Raw genomic sequence first — 20958 nt, forward strand, 5'->3', positions numbered from 1 at the left:
TTTGTATATGTGCAACTGATTGTTCCTTCCTAAGTGGTGTACTTTGCATTTGTCCTTATTAAGTTTCATCCTGTTTATTTCAGACCATTTTGTCAATATCATTCTGAATTCTAATCCTATCCTCCACATCACTTGCAGCCCCTCTCAGCTCAGTATCATCCTCAAACTTTAGAAGGGTTTTCTATATGTCATTATCTAAATCATTTATAAAGATATTGAATAGAACTGGACCCAGGACAGATCACTGCAAGACCCCACTTGATATGTCATCCCGCTTCACTGTGAACCATTGATAACTACTCTCTGAATATAGTTTTCCAACCCATTGTGCACCCCCCTTATGTAGATTCTTCTAGGCTATATTTCCCTAGTTTGTTTATGAGAAGGTCAGGTAAGACAGTATCAAAAGCCTTACTAAAGTAGAGAGTATCAGGGAGAAGCCGTGTTAGTCTGTATCCACAAACACAACAAGGAGTCCGGTGGCACCTTAAAGACTAACATGCCCAAATAAATCTGTTAGTCTTTAAGGTGCCACCGGACTCCTTGTTGTTAAAGTAGAGAGATATCACATCTACTGCTTCCCCCCGATCCACAAGGCTTATTACCTTGTCAAATGAGGATATTAGGTTGGTTTGACACAATTTGTTCTTGACAAATACATGCTGACTGTTACTTATCACCTTATTATTGTTTAGGTGTTTGCTTGCTTGCTTATTTGCGCCATTGTATTTCCAGGTATTGACTGGTCTATAATTCCCTGGATTGTCCTTATTTCCCTTTTTATAAATAGGTAGTATGTTTGCCCTTTTCCATTCCTCTTAGATCTCTCCCATCCTCCACAAGTACTCAAAGATAACCACTAGTGTGTCAGAAATCTCTTCAGCCAGTTCCTTGAGTATTCTAGGATGTATTTCTTCAGGCTCTGTCAACTTGAAGACATCTAACTTGTCAAAATAATTCTTAACTTGTTTGTTCCCTATTTTATCCTCAGATCCTACACCATTTACAAAGCTGTTCATTATGTTAGTCATCTGATTACTGCTAACCATGTTGGATGATATTATTTGGATGTGCTTGGAGTGGATGAGAAGGAAGAAGGCATTGCTGGCTCGATGGACTGTCCTGAGTTCTAGTATATTTATGTGCATTCTGAACTCTAGGGTACAGATGTGGGGACCCACATGAAAGACCCCCTAAGCTTATTTCTACTAGCTTAGGGTAAAACTTCCCCAAGGCAAACTCTTTGCCCTTGGAGGGTACGCTGCCACCATTAAGTGATTTAACAAAGAATCAGGGAAAGGACCACTTGGAGTTCCTATTCCCCCAAAATATCCCCCCAAGTCCTTACACTCCCTTTCCTGGGGAGGCTTGAGAATAATATCCTAACCAATTGGTTACAAAGTGATCACAGACCCAAACCCCTGGGTCTTAGGACAATAGAGAAATCAGTCAGGCTCTTAAAAGAAACAGAACTTTATTAGAAAGAAAAAAGGTAAAAGAAGCATCTCTGTAAAGTTAGAAGGGAAGCTAACCTCACAGGGCAATCAGATTTAAAAACACAGAGGATTTCCCTCTGGGCAAAAACTTTAAAGTTACAAAAAGAAAACCAGGAATACACCTTCCTCTCAGCACAGAGAAAATCACAAGCCAAAACAAAAGTAAACAAACGCATTTCCTTGCTAGTACTTACTAATTCTAATGGAGTTGGATTGCTTGCTTTCTTGATCTCTCTCCGGCAAGCACACAGGACAGACAGACAAAAGCTTTTCTCCCCCCACCCTAGATTTGAAAGTATATTGTCCCCTCATTGGTCCTTTTGGTCAGGTACCAGCCAGGTTACCTGAGCTCCTTAACCCTTTACAGTAAAAAAGGATATTGTGCCTCTGGCCAGGAGGGATTTTATAATACTGTATACAGGAAGGTTGTTACCCTTCCCTTTATATTTATGACATGAGGGGGTCCAGATGTCCTGTACCATATGATCACCCTTATGAGCTCTCATACCTAAGAGGGAGGCATCAGTAATGATGGTTGCCTTGGGAGTCAGTGTAAGGAAAGGGATCCCCACCAAACTTTCTCCACCTTTGTCCACCTTATGAGAGAGTCCAAAACCCTGGACGGAATTGTCACCTTGTTGTTGATGTTGCCCCACTCTGGTGAGTTCATGGAGGGAGCCAGTCTTGTAGACAATGAAGATAAAACCTGGTGAATGGCATCATCTGTGTGCATGAGGCCCATCAAGGAGGGAAAGGAAAGTTCTGATTGAAGTGCAGAGTCTGATGGTGACTTGGTGTGAGAGAGCACTCATGGCCTGAAACCTCAAGAGATTAGATAAGCTCTTGCTTGGTTGAGTCCAACATCAACCTAAGAAGTTTATGGACCTCATGGAGGTAAATGAATTTTTTGTGGTTGAGGTAGACACTTAGGCAAGGCAGCAGACTGACTAGAAATTGGACTGCCTGCTGGATTTCTTCGTAGGAGCTGCCCATTAGAATCCAATTGTCAAGGTATGGGAACACAGTAAATCCTTCTCTTCTCACCAAAGCTGCCACTACTGAAAAAACAGGGTAAAGACCCTGGTGCTGTGGCCAGTCCAAAGGGGAGGACTCTGCATTAGTAACAGTCTTGATTGAAGAAGATGTGGGATGGATTAATGTCTATTTGAAAGTATGTGTCTTTCAGATCCTCCTCTGAAGAGGAATTACTAATGCCAAAAAGAACATGTAGAATTTTAGTTTTCAGATGAAAACGTTCAGCATTCGTAGCATCAGCCTCCACCTCATATTTTTCTTGGGGATCAGGAAGTAAGAGGAGTAGAATCCCTTTCCTTCGATGTTGAGGTGGAACCCTTTCTATGGCTCCCTAGGGAAGAAGTGAGCCAATTCCCGTTGGAGAATCTCCTTGTGAGAGCCATCCCTGAAAGGGAAGTGGGAAGGGTGTTTCTGGGTAGGATTTGTTTGAAACTTGATCAGATAGCCACCATGAATAACTTCTAGTACCCATTTATCGGTAGTTAAGGCCCTCCAGTTGTCAGCAAATTAGATAAGGCAGCTTCCAAAAAAGCTGAGGCAGAGAATGAAGAGGATTCAATAAAGGGACGCAGGTCTTGACAGTCCTGCCAAAAGAACCTTTGACTGAAGGTTAGAGTAAGATGTGGTGGTGGATGTTGCAGAGGCTGGGTTCCTGGGCTTATAAATCTTCTGTCTTTTACTTGATGGCTCCTGAAGACGTTGATAAAAGGGCTGACAAGGCAGCCTCACCCTCTACCCCGTGTGTGATGTCTTCTGTTGGGGACAGGTATAAATGCCAAGTGAGCAAAGAGCTGTCCTCAAGTCCTTGAGGGAGTGGAAAGATTGATTGCATCAAAGGGCAGATCTTGGATGGCACTCTGCACCTCTCTAGGGAAACTTGAGAATTAATCACGTCTCTTCTCATAACAATGGCCATAACATCCCCCCAGACACAGTATCCGTCATGTCCAGCACTGCCTGGGGGGGAAGTCTTGGCCACCAATTTGCCTTTGTCAGTTAAGGCCTGGAAGTGGGCTTTATCCTTCTCATGGAGCTTGTCCTTAAAATTTAGAAACTTAGCATAACTGGTAAAATCCTATTTGGCAAAGAGGGCCTGATAATTTGAGATCTTGAGTTGGAGGGAGGTGAAAAAAGACTTTTCTCCCCAGGAAGTCGAGCTGCTTGTGTCCCTTATCAGAAGGAGTAGCCTTGAGGTGTTGCTGCTTGGATCTCTCTGTTGCCACCTGCAGCACCAAGGAGTTAGGCCATGGGGGTAAAAATAAAAACTCTCCCTCTCTAGCTGGAACAAAGTAACACTTCTTGGCCCTCTTAGGGATAGGAGCACAAGAAGCAGGAGTGTGCTGAACTGTCTTTTGCTGGGTCCGTGATGGCCTCATTGATGGGGAGGGCCACTCAACCTGGACCGGAAGGCTGAAAAATGTCCAGAAATCTGTGCTGAGGCACCTGGACTTCCTCATGCTCAATCTCCAGCACTGATGCCATTTTATGCATGAGCTCCCGATACTGGTGATCTGGCAGAGACAGAGAAGATGGAGTAACCGCCTCATCTGGCGAAAATGATGAAATCGCTCCCGGAACTGTCAGAACCAGCTCACCACCTTCCTCAAAATGCTCGACAGGTATGGTTGGGGATAGATGGTCAACAATAAATAAGGCTTATGTACCAATCCCGGGTGTCCAGAGTAGGGCTTCCACAGCCTCCAGTAGGATGGATCAACTGGCGGGGGAGGATGCCATGGCATAAAGTACCACTTGTCTCTTGTCTAATCATGTCTGGCTGCAGGCCAGAATCCTGATCTTCTAGAGCTTCTGTCCAGGGCCACCTTTATCCGGAGTTGCAGGCCCTCCTGTGGAGCTTCCGACTCACTGGAAGAAGAGGCCAGATCCTGGACTACGAGTATAACTGATGGTACTGATAGCTGTGTATGGACACTGGTGGATGAGACAGGAAAATGACTCTGAATCCTTGGAATAGTCTCTTCCTCTGGTGTAACAATGTCCCCGAATAGAGATAGTCCTGATAAGAGGAGTCAATGTGGGTAAGGGACAGGAAATATGTCCTCTGGCGAGATAAAGGTCTCAGTTCACCCTGGTGGAGCAGTTGGAACCAGAGTATCCCTGGTCACGGGGAAGTTGGATCCATCTGGAGATGTGTTGCTATAGGTGCACCAACAGCTCTAGATTTGGATGGCAACACCAGAAGCTGTTTATCTTGAGCCTTTACCATTGAAATCTATGCTAGACCAGCAGATCCATATCCTTGCATTCCACTTTCTCCTGCCAAGAAGATTTACTCGGGCTTAAGTCTTTAGCGCCCATGCACGCAGATTCTCCTGACTTTGATGGGATCAAAGAGGCTTCCTTTCTCTTCAGGGCAATCTTAGACCACCATGGTTTGTCCCTATGTCTATGAGAGTGCTGGTAACGGAGTCTGGCTTGGCTATTTACTGCTCGGTGGCACCTCTTCATGGTTCATCCGGGGAATTGGCTCACCACTATCCGCACCCCATGAGGGGGTCACTCAACCCATTGTTCTGGTCAGGAGCTGCAGAGCCTCTCTTTTGTGGCTTAGCCCTCTGGCCAAGTCACCATCATCCTCCCCTTCCTGAGTATTATCAGAATCCCCTTCCTCAAAGACTCAGGCCCTCTCCATATCCACTGAGCTGCCTGCACCACTTCTGCAGCAACTGGTAGGGGAATATGTGCTCTCCCTCTATTCCGGATTATGATCCAGAGACCCTCAGACCAACAGTTCAGGTCTATCCCTCTCAGACAGTACTGTTCCTTCCCTGGACTGCTCCCTACCCTGCTCTTTCTCGGTCTTCTGTTCTGCACCTTGTATCAGGGAGCGTGACTGCAGGGTCACCTCATTGCAGTCCCCATCTATTGCAAAATTCCTCTTTATAAACCCCACCCAGCTCCTTCCCCAGCTGGATTTCATCAGCAATTACGCTTTAGCACTCCTTGCCTTTCCTCCAGGTATGAGTTAATTGGCCTAATAGAACCGTTCAGGCCTCATGTGAGGTAGACAGCCTAACACAGTGCCCCTTACTTCCATTGGAAGCGTTTCTTAGAACTCTCAGCCTCTATTTCTGAGCTTGTGCTCGAAGATGCACTGCCCACTTGCTTAGATTGATGTACAGGGTCAGTACCCAGCCTGGACCTAATTGGGGTCTCATTGCCTTCTCCTTCAGATGTTTCCTTAGCTTCAGTTCCTGACCCTCACAACTTCTGGGGGGAAAGGAGTGGCAGATGCTGCACTTGGCTGAAATGCGAGCCTCCCCCAGGCAACAGAAGCAGTGTTGACGTTCATTGGGCACAGAAAAGGATCAAGGGCAAGAAAAGTTTTTGAACCCCAGAACCCTGGGCATCATCCCAGCATTCTTGGGGGGGGATTTTCTCAGGGGGAGGAGAAAAGGGGGGAAATAACTAACTACTAAAACAATTATATACAAAAATACAATATATTTACCGCAATGGCACAGTAGAAATGAATCTCAGGACACCAAAGATTCTGACTCGGACCATGTGGCAGTAAGAATGAACTGAAGAGGCATTGGTATGCAACAACCTTTATGCCCTCAGTTCAGCGCACAACGAGAGCTACTGAGCATGTCTGGGCCGATGGATACTGATTGTAAAAAAATTCCAGACTCAGGTGCATGGTGCTCATGGGTACCCACATGTGAAATACACATAGGGGCTATCATTCAAAGAAGAACTTGACGTTTTAATAGCGGACTATAATTTTCCCAAAGCATCCTATGAAAATACCCATCTTGATCAGATGAACTAAATGACAAAATGTATATTTGAAGTAAGAAAATTTTTTTGCAGGTGATTGTTATTTAACCTAATAAGTATCTTATTATGGATCAGATACATGTAACTTGTTCTGAAATAAAAGCAAGGTTTTCACATGAGAAGCTTCCTTGCTGTATAATAAAGATACCTCTCCAGCTCCCTGGAACAGGATATTGTGATCGGACAGCTTGTTCTCAGTGATACGCAGAGCTGCTAGAAGACCTGCAACAGCCACAGACGCTGTTCCTAAAATACAAAATGAATTATTTTGACTACTCTTGAAATAGTAATTGCAAAGTCTTAAGTAAAAATTATCAATGATTTCGAAGTACTCATATAGCTAAAAGATGCAAATACTTGAGAGTTAGCAATTACAATTTAGATGGGGAGTCGTTTGTTTGTTTTGCTTTATACTTTGTTTTTATTAAATCAGAGATAAACGAGACTAATAACTTTAGAATAAAGTAAAATAAAGATTATGATCTTGATTCTAATCTCAGCTATGTTAGCATGTACTCTATCTTGCCAACCACACCACCTAGTGCTCAGAATTCATTTGACCAGATCTCAGGAACTGAGCAAGATCAGACATGGTCAGTAATGGGAAATGCCAACTCCCATTGGCAGGATGCACACTAACTAAGGCAAGAGTTGTATAGAGACCTTTGCTTCAATTAGTGTGTAACATGAAATGAGAGGTTATTTATCTCTTACAGTAACTGGAGGTCTTCAAGGTGTCTTTATGTACATGGATCCCACTGTAGCTGTGTGTGCCCCATGCAAGTGAGCCCAGAGTCTTAGTTGCAGCATCCCCTGGGGCTGCACATGCACATAATGCATGCTCTTGCACCCCTTCTGAGGAAAGAAAGGGCAGAGCAGCTCCAACCACCACTCAGTTCCTTCAGCAACACAGAATATCCCAGTATAGGACTGTGTCAGTGGGGAAGGAGGGGGAGTCACAGGATCCCTGTGGACAAAGGCATCTTGAAGCACTCCAGTTACTGTAAGGTAGGTAACACCTCTTTCTTCTTACAACAGTTGTCTACATGGATCCCACTGTAGAGGGCTGACTAGCAGTTATCTATCAAAGAGGGGTGTGATAGGACTCCTATTTAAAGAACATCTGTAGGACAGCCCTGCTAAATTGGGCATCTGATCTAGAAGCTGCCGCAATGGAGTAGTAATTAGTAAAGGTATGAACAGAACCCCAAGTAGGTGCCCTACAAATCGAGGGGCCTGCTGTCAAGGCCTATATTTCACTCATCCTGCAAGCTGAAGTGATAGCTGAAAAATGCAGTTTTCATGGAAAGATGGAACAACAAAAACACAATGACATAGGTTCAAAGGTAGAGTCCATTAATGCTAGAAACGCCACATTCATCTCCCATGTAGGAAACATTTCCTTTACTGGTGGAAATATATGAGTCAGCCCTTTAAAAAATCTTGATACAGTAGGAAGGGAAAAAAAACAGAATGACTCCCAACATGTGTAGATTGTGACTGATAGATGTAATTGAAAATCCTGAGTGCTTTCGCAACAACTGGTAGTCCAAGATAAAAGAATCAGAAGACTCTCAGAGTTGAATGTCTTTCAAAAGTCCACAAGTAAAACTAAATGGAATTGTTTTTATACGTTAGCCTTTCTGCTCTGAATTAAAACCTTTTGAACTGCCTTGGAACAACTGCTATCAACAGAATTCAACCAGGTAGCTTCCATGCTGTCAGATATTGAGCACCAGACCAGGATTTTGAAAAATGTATGGCAGAATTGGAAGTGGAAAGAGTAGATCTATTGACAGGTCAGAAAACGAAAGCAGATTTGTCCAAGCATTATTATATCAGACTTATCCTGATGTATTTTCCGGGGAATTAATTACAGTGTGGGGAGGGGAGGAGAGACACAGCAGAACCTTTCCCCACCAAATCAGAAAAGCATCCGTCAGTGAACCTGGACTCAGTCCTTTTTGGGAGAAAAGTGGGGGCACTTCTTGTTTACAGTGGTAGCAAATAAGTCTATTGAGGGAACCCCCCAGCTCATTAATATTTGATCCAGAATCGAGTCTTTCAATTCCCTCTCAGGAGTGACCGAGCCCTTCCCACTGAGACGATCCGCCAACTTTTTGAGAGTCCCTGGTAAACGAAGAGGTACCAGGTTGATTCCCACAAAAAAAATTCTCTTCCTGACAGAGCGGAAGACCTTGCCCCACCTTCTTTGTTTATATACTGTATCACCATTGTATTGTCTATTAGAGCCTGGCAATTATACGCTGAAGGAGGGGTAAGAAACCCTTGCAGGCTAGACAAACATCTAAGCCCTAATAAATGTATGTGTTAGTGAGATCATAGGCTCTGAATTGGAGACTGCCTAAATGAGAACCCTAGCTGTGTGGATGCATCTATTACAAGCATCTTTGAGGGGGGATGGTTGGTGAAATAAAATACCTTGACAGATTAAATGGGGTCTGTCTACCAAGACAGAGATATCAGTGCTCCTGGAGGAACTTTTACCAGTAAGTCTATGCTGTGTCTGACTGACAAACGGATCTTAACCACCCCTGAAAAGAGTGGAGACGCAGTCTTGCATGTGGAGACATGTAAAGTACAAGCTATCATGTGAGCCAGCTAGCTAAGGCAAACTCTCACTGAGGTTTTGGCTGGGAATAGAGGTTTGTTCTAAAGAGGTTCTATGATTAATTATACAAAACCTCTGAGGAAGGAATGGTCTGGCTGATAGAGTTTATAGGGGCAATGTCAGATTCTAGTGATTGAGTACAGATGAGGGTGTCCTACATGAGTGAACCCTTGGGTATATACCCTACATGGCTCACTGCATGTCCAAGCATTGCCTCCCACATCTACACTGCTATTTGTAGCAGTGTAGTGTCTTGCTGCCTCCCTGCTGCCAGAGCCTTTCCTCACCACAGTGAAAGATTCTGTCAATAGGAAAAAGGTTCCTGTCGGAGACTTTCCCTGCTGCGTGCAGCTACACACTGCAGTTGGTGTGGACACAGCCTGCTTTTCAATGCGGTATGTAGCTACACGTACCCTACATGCCATCTTAAGCATAGGCAAGAGTAGACAAGGTCTTAGATCCCCACTGCTCCCCAGTCCATGTCTCTTTGCACTTATCTGATAGAGAGCAGCCACTGAGCCACAGGCAACTGGACCAAATCCACCTCCCCTGGCTAGCAAAAGCCACGTGGCATATGTGCTATTTGGAACAGAGCAGGCCATGGCAAAGTGGGGCTTCTTGTTGACCATAGGATGTATCAAATGGGGTGGGGAAGCAGCCAAGGGGGATGCAGGGGAACTGTATAAACCAAGAAGGCCCACATGTGAGTGAACAGAAGCTGCTGCACAGTGTTGCCAATCTCAGTGATTTCTTTAGAAATGTCAAAAATTTGTGCTTTTTGAAGTATGCTGTCATTTGGCAATTTTTGGGCGACTTTTCACATGTGATCAGCGAAAACTCGAGTTTTGAGGTTGGGAACACAAGAGAAGTGTCAGTCTGGAAAAAGAACAGTTGTAAGCAAGGTAAGGCGAGTTGTGCCTTGCTGCTTTAGGGAGCAGCCTGTTTTGGGGGTCTTGTTCTGAATTCTAAGAAATAAAGTAGTGTTACATTGCAACCTTCTAGCAACATAACAAGAGTATTCAGAGTATATTTTTTTTCTAGTTACTCTGTGTGTATGATGTGAACATACCAGAATGCTGGGATTCTACTTATCAGAGTGTCTGACACTCTGCCGCTAAGTCACTAGGCAGGCAAATCTATTGTGTTTCAAACTATAATTATGCATTGCTGGTGTACCAATTACAGCTGGTAACCTCTAGTGAATTCTGGTTTTCCCTATAATCCTCTATTTTAAATGAAAAAGTTAAGAGTTTTCAAAACTATACTATTATAGTAATATTTTAGGTTTTTGCTCTGGGCATTTTTGCATGTATTGTACAGTATGATTATCGATTTCTAATTAAAGTGGCACAAGTAGGTGTCACCGTAGTAATGTACTAAGATCTGAGGATTAACATTTATTATTAATTCATTAATTTTATAAAAGGGCAACAGTTTTAAACAAACTATTGTAAAAGAACTCCACTTTTGTTTTCTTCAGCCATTTTCTGTAAAATGATAAAGATCTAGTTCTATTAGAGTAGCCAGCTCACTATCATTCTTTGTTGTTGGCAGTAACTGTCATCACTCCTCTTCAGCAGTTTGCCTTATTTGTTCTTCATGAAAAGGGGGAAAAAATGTCAGTGTGAGCAGCAGATTTGTTTAACCGGAACTACTGTGACGAATGGTTTGACCTTACATTTCACCATGCAGATCAGCTGCAGTTTCTGGAAAGACAATCAAAACACAATCTGCACCAGGCAAGTGCCAAAACATAAGATGATCTTGTGAATATTCCAGAATATGAGAAAAACTCTACCGCTATTCTATACCATCACAAAGACTATGGAAAAATAAACTCTGAAAGTTTTGACAACAGAACATGGCATTTTTCAGGGGGGTAGTAAGCAGTTGTGAAAGTTAACATGCTGAAACAATTTTTTCTAGCAGAGATGACAAATCCCCTATTACAACTAAATTCTAACCCACTCGAACATCATGGGTATGAAATTTGGAAGCAAACCCTACCTTACTGAGTTGTTTGTATTCTTCCCAAGTTTCTGTTGCAGTTCCTGTTACTGCTATTGGCACAGCCCTGAGCCAGAAGCATGTTGGCATATTATTACTTCTTATTCTTCTTCTTATGTGTTTTAGGGCATAGCCTAAGGTTCGCAATCACAGATTGAGACCTCATTGTTTTAGGCACTGTAGAAAAGCTTACTAAAAAGACAGTCCCTGCCCCAAAGCGTTTACAATCTAGGTTACAACCAAATACAATAAGAGAAACAAACAAAGTGGAGGATGATAGGTTTATATTTATGGATTTTATTTCATTTTGACTTAGAAGAAATTAAAAGGTGCCCATGGCTCTGAGTGATCTCCCAACTATTTACAATTACAAAAACATAATGCATTACAAGCAGCTCACACTTCTGCCAAGCAGAAACACATAAATACTAGCATCCTTGTATGTAGTCTGTACCTCATTCTCTCTACTTCTTCTCAAAGGCCAGGTGAAACAAATGAGCTCTGCAGTATGCCCTCAAAGTCAATAAATCTGGGCTAATCTGGATTTGGGAGTTTTGGATGAGGTAAAAGTACAGCAAGCACAGTTTATTACAATGAGTGTTAGGCACATCTAACTCCCCATTCTTTCCCACTACAGGGTAGAGAAGGCAAAAGAGACAGAAAAGAGCCCCCTCTCCTCTCTCAGCCCCCAGTGAGGAAAAAAGGAAGACCATGATCTTGGGGATGGGGAAAAGAGTTCAGTCCCTTAGTGGAAGGGACGAAGGAGGGAAGTGAGGGAAGTCCAGTGCCTAAGGGTGGCTTAGAAGGGAGCCTCACATGAGAAATCCACCCCTGGCTCCTTCAGAGGCCCTCTCAATAAGACCCCCCACTAGAGACTCTGGCTAAACACATTTATAAATATTCTAGGGGCAACTTGGTGGCTTTTATCTCCTCCTTCCCTACCAACATCTTCAAGAACTGGTCCACTCCCCCAACTTCATTCTGGAGTGGGGAAGGTAGCCCCTGACTCCAATCCAAAGGAAAGAAGAATTTTAAAGAAAGACGCCCTTTGTTCCTCCATCCTTCAGCTGCATATGCCTAGTTCATGCTGAGTGGATGGGATGGCTACATGACCTTTTATAGGCTTAGTCCAATTAAAAATATCTATTTATCAACCCCAAGTACAGATGTAGAGAAGCCTGCCTATTAGGAGAGGGGTTTTAGCAATGGAAAAGGTGGGAAAACATATAGTAAGGACTTTGCCAGCTTTACAAGAGGTCATTCACCACTTCACATCCCAGATCCTGACACCTACAGAGGCCGAGGGGCACTTTATTTACTGTGTACAGATTTAAGGAGGTCAATCGCCAGCCCACCAAACTGACAATGGTAAGTAAAATATTTCTACATGCAGCAACCACTCTGATAATCAGACCTCCTTCTCATAAGTCTTGGTGTTTATCTCGCTATTGGTGGGCAGCGCAAATAGAGATAAGAAACTTTGCTCCACCGAGGACAGTAGAATTTTTCTCTGGTGTACAGCAGATTGTGTTCTTGACAGTTATAAAGAAACTATCAGACCTTGACTGTCATGACCAGAACTGGTCTATTATCCATGGAAGGAGCAGCAATACTCTGAGACCTCAATGAATCATTGTGGTAGATACTGTGTTCTCTCTGGTACCCATTTCCTAAAATGAATGGGGTAGATACCTTAAAAAAACCCTGATTCTCTGCATTCACCAGTTTTGGGAGTGGAGAATATACAATTGGAGCTAGATCTTGGCCAATAGAGGAGATTGGGTAAGAAGCGGAAGAGATACTTGGAATTCCTGGATAGGTATCATAGGTACTAGATCATAGCAGCATGTCTGTGTATAAGATCAGAATTCCTAGTAGGCTCCAATAAGAATTGGATTTTTGTTTCTGTGACCCCAGTTGTTTTTCATTATGACCATCTTGATCTTCTGTTAGCATTCTTCTGAGATGAGCTCTTGTGCCTGACAGAAGAATGAATACTCTCTGTACAAATCTCTGATCAAAAAAATTGGCCTGGAAGAGATAAATGAATTTCCTTCTTTCTTGAAGCGAATGTTATTGTTACCATGATCCTGGAGAGGGACCCTAGGAGCATATGTAAAATCAAATAATCAGAGCTGGGGAAAGAAAAAAGCTGCCATCCATCTGCAAAACATAAGAATTCTCTGAGGATGGTAAAATGGGAATGCTTTGCAGACAAACCTCCATTAGGAATTTATTTAGATGTTTCAGACAGCTCTGTTTATCCCTCAATTCTGTAAGTCTAGAAATAGGATGGGGAGTGGGTTGCAGTGGTCCATTCTGAAGTAGATGATGGATGATCCCATTCTGGTTGTGGACTTTCTATGAGTTACTGACACTGGGAATGTGACAAAGCTGTTCCTGAAATTCTTTCACAGCTACATAGGGTCTCTCTTCTGGTCACTGTCCAGCGACCTCATTTTATCAAAACTATAGTTAGCCCTTTTGATCCCAAACTGAGAGAGCCTGGTGGTACCAACCAGCAGGTCTCACTCCAAAAAGGGCTGGTTGGGAGATGAGCAGATAGTGGTGCAGAAGGAAGGCCTGGCTGAGTTGTCAGCTGTTGCAGAGGGAGAAAAAAAAATGGAGGGAACCTTCAGGAGGTGGGGCATTCCCGTGCTGCATGTGACTGAGATCTGTATTTGCCCCTAAGCTGCAAGCAGGCTGAAATGCCCACAGTAAGGGATCTCTAGACACTAGCATGAAGAAGAATTGAAGTTAAAGTTATATCACACAGCCTTAACTCTTAAAAAGTTAATTAAATGAATGTCTAGAATTAGATGGAGTGTAGGATGTAAATTAATAGGGAAAAGGAGAGGAATAAAAATAGGTCACTGGACGCCTGGTGTACCTATCCCCCACAGTGCTTGGTCTGAAAAAGGTGCCTGTGGGGGTCTATCACCATCACCACTACACGTGCCCTTACATCTGTTCAGCAATTAATTCTGTCCCTCAATCCCCAAACTGATCTTGTACCCACCAGTCCCCCCTCAATTCTGCCCCAATCTGTTCCCCACATCAGCTCTGCCCCCAGCAGCTCTTGGGGTTCTTCATCTCTCCCAGGCCTAGGGGAGTAGCTGCAGTTTGGGGTCCACCTCCCCCTTCCCAGGCTGTGTGTTGCAGAGAGAGGGGAGAGTTGTCCCACTGCTCATAGAAGGAGAGCAGGGACGACGGAGCAGAGCCACCTTGAGCTGCTAGGTTCTTTCCGCCTCCCTACCTTCCAGTCAGAATGGTGTCAGCGGCTGAGGGGAGAGCACAGAGTTCTGACTGCTTCTTGCAGCAGCCATGATCAACTGCAGTTCTCCAGGAGCCAGGCTCATGGGAAAAGAAGCCAATCAGAGGGGATTTTGCCCCAGCCAATGGTAAAACTGCACTCCACAGCGACCCAATGAACTTTTTAGAAATTTAATTTCCTGGGTTTGCAGCCCATTGCACTTCAAGCACTTCCTATCTTCTAAGCACCCAAATAGAGTAGGATGAGAATATTTTACCTTGAATGTCGTCATTGAAAGTGCAGTACTTGTTACGATACTTATTCAGGAGGCGGAATGCATTGGCATTAGCAAAATCCTCAAACTGAATAAGGCAATTCATGCCATACCTAGAAATACAAAGGAAATGCAAATTTAAAATAGGAAACAATGCAATGTTGCACATATAAAATTGGAAGCCCTTGGAGTCAGATTTTGGATCAGAGTATAATAAAAACTATACAGAAAGTCATGAGCTTCTGTCCTATATTTTGTGTTATTGTACTCATACACGTTACTTGGAAGGAAGATTTTGGACTATTCACACACCTTGCCGGGTTCTAAATTAACTAACTGTTCAGGAAAAAAGGCCTAGGTTGCAGACATCTCAACAGGAACCTTTATGGAATGTGTACCAGTAGTCAAGTAAAGGAAAAAATAGGACTCAGAGGGAATGGGATGGAAAACACTGAATTTATTTTAATACCATTATGCAAATCAACAGGATGCCCCCAGAATACTGTGCTCAGTTTTGGTCATCCTGTGTCAAAGAGAAATGAGCAGATATTGAGGGAATTCAGACACAGGGAACAAAACGATTAGAAACAAAAAATAACTACAGAGGCATTGGCCATGACTCAGTAGTTAAAGTTGAGTTTAATTTTGTACTTAAAGCAGGGATGTAACCTCTTTGGTATGAATAAAAAAGCAGCATATCTTATCCAAAGTTGCACTATCTACTGTTTGAGTATACAATGAATTTACAGTAAATTAACAAGTAAATAGTTAATTAGTTCATGTTAAAATTAATTAAAAATGCATCATTTCAAGAAGTTAACATCAGTTTCAGTCTTTTCTTTCTCGTGATTGATCTTAAGAATGGAATGACACAGACTCTTCAAGCATACCATATATGTATAATTAGTTAAAATTAATTAAAATCTTCTGCATAGGTTACATTTGGAGAAATTAGGACGTAATTAAACTAAATTATTAATGATTGCTGTATCCACTTGATATGATTATATAGGGCAGTTCAACAGCTCAGGTAATTCTAAAATAGGGCCAGTGTAACATCAGAGGTAACTCAGCCAATTACGATGCCAATTCTATAGTAGTGAATCAATATAAGGGAGACTGGATAGGTATCAAGATGGTAGATTACTTGGCTCAACTCTCACTGTTCTCTAAAGGTTCTGTGCTTGCATGCCAGCTTGAGCAGTAGTGTTTGCAAGACTCTTAATAGATTGATGCCTTGACTCCATTATGCACCAAAGCAGCACTGCCAGGGAGCACAGTGGGAGCCTTTTAAAAATGCTAATCCGTCTTTTCGCATAGCATCAATCTCTATACATTTCCCTCTAATCCAATAAATCAATTGCATATTAAGGGCCAGATTCACCAGTTTATGTTAGCTGTTTTGTGCTTGTCTGGTACACTGATGAATTTGTCCTTCAAAGTTTTTTTTTAAAGCAATTTTAACATTGATACAATGTATCTTCAAATCATCAGAAATACTGCATGGTAGCATTCTCTTTGCATTTCTTGTTTAGCGATCATGTGTGATATTTTTAATACTTTTTAAAACCAAGGAAATTGAGACAAAACAATCAAAACAAAACAACCCGCCCCACACACAAATTAAGATGGAATTAAGGCTGAGAATACAATTAGTAACTTAAGTGTAAACAAAAACACCGTAGGTATAGGAAAACACCAAGAGCTACAAGCATAGGAATTTCAGACTTAAGGCTAACACTAACTTCCCCCCCATCCCCATTTTCAACGGTATGGAAATGCACAGCTAAGACACTTAAACAACCTTAACTCTACCTGTAATAACAAGAGGGGAAAGATATGTTAAAAAAATCTGTCTTTAAAATCAGTTTAATCTAATTTGCAATCATACACACTATAAAGCCCTAATCAAAGATATGATTATTGAATGGTATTGTTGGAGACCCCAGGGCATGGCCACTAGTTAAGTTGAGGGGATGGAAGGCCATAAGGGTTGAGGAGGTCTCCCTGCTGAAGGCCTAAGGGCTTCTTCTCAACCCCCCCTTAATAGAATTCAGGCCTGGCTGGTTTGAGTAAGCTCTTTTGCTCTTAAAACAATGTTGCAGCCGCAGAAAATGCCTCATAGTGTAAGGTTTGCTGATCCAAGTTAATGGAGAGACAGCTACAAGGCCAGACAGGATGTGCTGGTTGTTTAAGTTGCTAGGAATGCTTGTTAGAGGTTGCAGGAAATAAACATTGTTTCAGAGTAACAGCCGTGTTAGTCTGTATTCGCAAAAAGTAAAGGAGTACTTGTGGCACCTTAGAGACTAACCAATTTATTTGAGCATAAGCTTTCGTGATCTACAGCTCACTTTATCACTTCAATTTATTTGAGCAGAAGAGTGAAGTGATGAAGTGAGCTGTAGATCACGAAAGCTTATGCTCAAATAAATTGGTTAGTCTCTAAGGTGCCATAAGTACTCCTTTTCTTTTTGCGAATACAGACTAACATGGCTGTTACTCTGAAACCTGTCATTATGCAAGGCACTGCATTTAGCCATATGGAGTGGAAATCTATCAACTGCATGAAAAAACTTAAACATTGTTGTAACCCACATAAGGAAGGCAGAGTATTTGTGTAAAGTTTTGATTGGATAATGTGTAGTGCGGTAGCATTAAGGAATATAAGTGTGTGTAATGACCTGCTCTGATGTGCAGGATTTGAGATTCTATTCTCCCTGTACCTTGTTTGCACTTGCAAATAAACTTTTCTGCTTCTCCACCCCATTGTGATTATTGAGTGAAGCACGCCAGGTAATGAACCCCTGCTGTTGTTTTGCCTCTGGGCACTGAGTACTATGCCACTATCTACAATGAACAACAGCAAGGCAAAATCTCAGATCCCCTGTTCAAAAGCACATAACCCAACTGCCTGAGCTAAATAAGAATCTTCTTTAGTTGTGAGCAGTATAGACCCAAGATATACAGTTCTGATAGAAGAGCAGTTCTGATTCCATCCAGAAAAGGTAAGTGTACACATACACAGTAGCCTGTTCATTACAATATTTAACTCAAGTCTAAAGTGTATGTTTGTGCAATTTTCCTTTAAAACTCAGGTGTACTAGGCAAACTACATTGAGCAAAACCATAAGATAAAAACAAAAGCAAAGAATTGTTGTGACCATATTTATCTCTATGGAAAATACACATATTTATCTCTATGGAAAATACACATTTACAGCCATATTACAATTAGCCAGAACAGAAAGGACTCCATTGACAATAATCCCTGCTGAACATATATCTTCAGATTTTATGGGAAATGCTGGCACTATTTGAAACATTAATTAGAGGCCAATGGTTAAAAAGGAAATCTGTTGGTCAGTAATTCGGTATAGTAAATCATGACTGACTCCAAACAACCACAACCAAACTATCACCAAGAGGGCCTAGTGGTTGGATGAGATCAGCTGTTGGATGAAGAACAGCTGGTTGATGCTGAACCAGAAGGACAGAGGTAATGCTGGTGAACAGAGGAAAGTACTTTGAAGAACTTGCAGCCATGGTGCAGTGTCCATTAGTTGAAGATACACAATCATGACTAGTCAATTCAGTCAGTAGTCCAGTAGGACTCGGATTTCTTGCTGATGCTGAGCTCTCACACATCATCATCTGCAAACAACACTTTTTACCATCTCTGCTTGACTAGGAAATGCCATTCCATCCTGGCAGATGAAGACCTGGCTTCAGTTATTCATGCCTTCATCATCTCTCAGCTGGATTACAGCAATGCAATATACCTTGGCATGAAGGCTTCAGAACTTAGGAAACTCCAGCCAGTTCAGAACTACCATCCTCAGCAACAAAGGCTACTGCAAACATATTAAACCTGTCCTCCGCTCTCTACAATGGCTTCCCATAGACTCAAATTCAAAGCCTCAGTCCTTATCTTCAATGCGCTGCCTGGCCTGGGCCCAGGATATCTAAAGACTATCTAAAGCTTTGGGATGAAGACCAGGGTTGACAACTGCGTTCTTTTGGCAAAATGAAAAACTCAATAAGAGTAAAGCTTGTCTGTACAGAAGACAGAATTTTTTTAGGGGGTGGTCAAACTGTATGATGAATTTCCCAGAAACGAAGGACCACCACAAACCTCACCATCTTCTGCTCCAAATGCAAGATGTATTTATTTAACCTTGCCTTTTCTTACATAAACACACAGCAACAGGTATATTTATATATTTTTTAAAACCAAAACCTATCAGAACAAGATATTCCACACTGTACATGGTTCTTTGTCTAGGAACAGAATGAGAACCCAAACGTGTGATAGATGTGTAGTCACATTGATTAATGCACTACTGGAAGGTACTCAGATACTCCATGATGAGCACAGTATAAAAAATTATATATAGAGAGTCCTCTTCAATGAAAGAACCCTGGCAAAGCATTCAGTATATCTATAGGTTTCAGAGTAGCAGCTGTGTTAGTCCGTATTCGCAAAAAGAAAAGGAGTACTTGTGGCACCGTAGAGACTAACAAATTTATTTGAGCATAAGCTTTCATGAGCTACAGCAGCTGTAGCTCATGAAAGCTTATGCTCAAATAAATTTGTTAGTCTCTACGGTGCCACAAGTACTCCTTTTCTTTTTGAGTATATCTATAGTACCTCAAAAATAAAGTTTTCATTGTAGAATGGTTTCTGATTGATTGCATGTTCATTTTTTCAATTTTTTTTTTAGTGTTGTCAATGAATTATGGTCACCCAGGAATCTGATTGGTACAGATTCCATTTATTCTAACAAGCGATATAATCAATGGAGACTTTAGATGTAATATACTTTATACCAAGAAGATCAGACTAAGACTTCAGTTAGAATAATTTACCATTACCACTGACATCAAAATATTTTGTTATATGCTAACAAACATTCATGTCAATATTTTTCTCTACTCATATGCTTGTTTTAAAATAGCTATGCAATAGTTCTGTAGTTAAAGCACTGGGATTTGCTGGGTCCTAAACTTTGCTCTGCCACTAACGCCTTGTGTAACCTTTGCAAGCTACTGATCCTCACTTGTAAAACAGAGATTAAATCCATTAATGTTTATGAGGTGCTTGAACAATATGGTGATTTAGGCCATTGAATATCCTACAATCAAATGATAACTACGTATTTTATTAAAAATTAGAGATGGGCCAAAGCTGCATGACTCGGATCCAGATCCAAAACTTCCCCAAATGTCAGTGTTACTGAGACCTAGGCTTTTGGCTCAGGTCCTTATAAAGTTGTGTGATAGCCATGAAACTTCGATATACATGCAAACTTTCCCAAAAGGTGAAGATGCTCAGCGTCAGGGTTTAGGTTTGAATGAAAAATTCTAAAAAAATCAAATATATTGTAAATTTTGGCAAGCCTTTAGCGATTTCTTCAGTGTTTGAAATTCCATGAGAGTCTGGAATAAAAGAAATAAACTAATGAATTGCTCAGAGGTTCTCTTTTTATGGTGCTGTATTGGCTCACTAGCTACCTGATCCTGCCCCTTCTGAAGTCAAAAATAAAACTCTGGGAGACTGAAAATGTAATCTTAGCTGTTTTAGTTTCTCAACTATTTTTTCAGTGTTACAATTCAGCGCTCCCATTGTGACTGTTCTATGGTCTATCAAAGAGCAATCTCAAGTTACTTTTCATTTTATACTCATTTAAAAAAGATGAACCTAGATTTGAGACAGATGATCTAATTGAGATTCTTTTTCTTTTCAAAATTTTCAGGTCTTGTTTAGAGACTTGGCACTGTGACACTTTTTGAATACTGAACAGATTGATTGGTCAAGTGTCTGCATAGCATATATCAGAAATAAAAACAGTGAATCAAAAGAAATCCTGTCTTCCCTCTGGACATGGCAAATGGCTTTATTCTTCATGACACTTTCTCAGCTTCTAAAGGTTTGTATTGTACATTGGCCCCTTAATATACTGAGAGATCCCAAGTAAGTGATCCCATATTCTTATAAGCTTATATTCTTATTAGCAGTTAAAGTAGAACACCACGGGTACTTAATTAAATGATTTCTATCTTAAACATGGACAGGAGTCCTGTTATGAAAAGATATTTATAAAACACAGTATATAGTAAATCTTTCTATCAAGCTTAAGCAATTAGGATCTGCGCTTGTTATATGTATGTTGTGTTGTTTCTTGAAAAGCACACTCTTTGAACAATTAAAAATCATCAATAGAATAATAGAAGTTCTTCCTTTTCTTTGCTAGTCAATAATTTTACTTTGAATGCTTGAAAAATGCTAGAAAAGCTCAGCTTTGAGGTTTTCACTCCATGAATACATGATATAACACTGATTCAAAAAAGTCAAATTTTTTTGTAAGAGTTCTGTAAGAGTTGTTTAAAGAAAATATAAATATTTGGCTGCACTTCAGTAGTGTGTGGGTTAAAATGAAATGTCAGAATGAAAGGTGCT

At 41.5% G+C, this 20958-nt stretch overlaps 1 protein-coding gene across 2 annotated transcripts in view; it reads right to left on the reverse strand.

Moving 5' to 3' along the window:
- ME1 (malic enzyme 1) overlaps positions 1-20958 on the reverse strand; it is a 348457-nt gene that overhangs the window by 59582 nt on the left and 267917 nt on the right. For both annotated transcript variants that reach the window (XM_048845114.2, XM_048845115.2), the window contains 2 exons: positions 14505-14614; positions 6484-6581 (listed from right to left, as the gene is read on the reverse strand). In XM_048845114.2, coding sequence (XP_048701071.2) covers positions 6484-6581; positions 14505-14614 — 208 coding nt within the window. The remainder of the gene's footprint in view (positions 1-6483; positions 6582-14504; positions 14615-20958) is intronic.

The sequence above is a fragment of the Caretta caretta genome, chromosome 3 (genome assembly GCF_965140235.1).
Source record: "Caretta caretta isolate rCarCar2 chromosome 3, rCarCar1.hap1, whole genome shotgun sequence".
In the NCBI taxonomy this organism is placed as follows: domain Eukaryota; kingdom Metazoa; phylum Chordata; order Testudines; family Cheloniidae; genus Caretta; species Caretta caretta.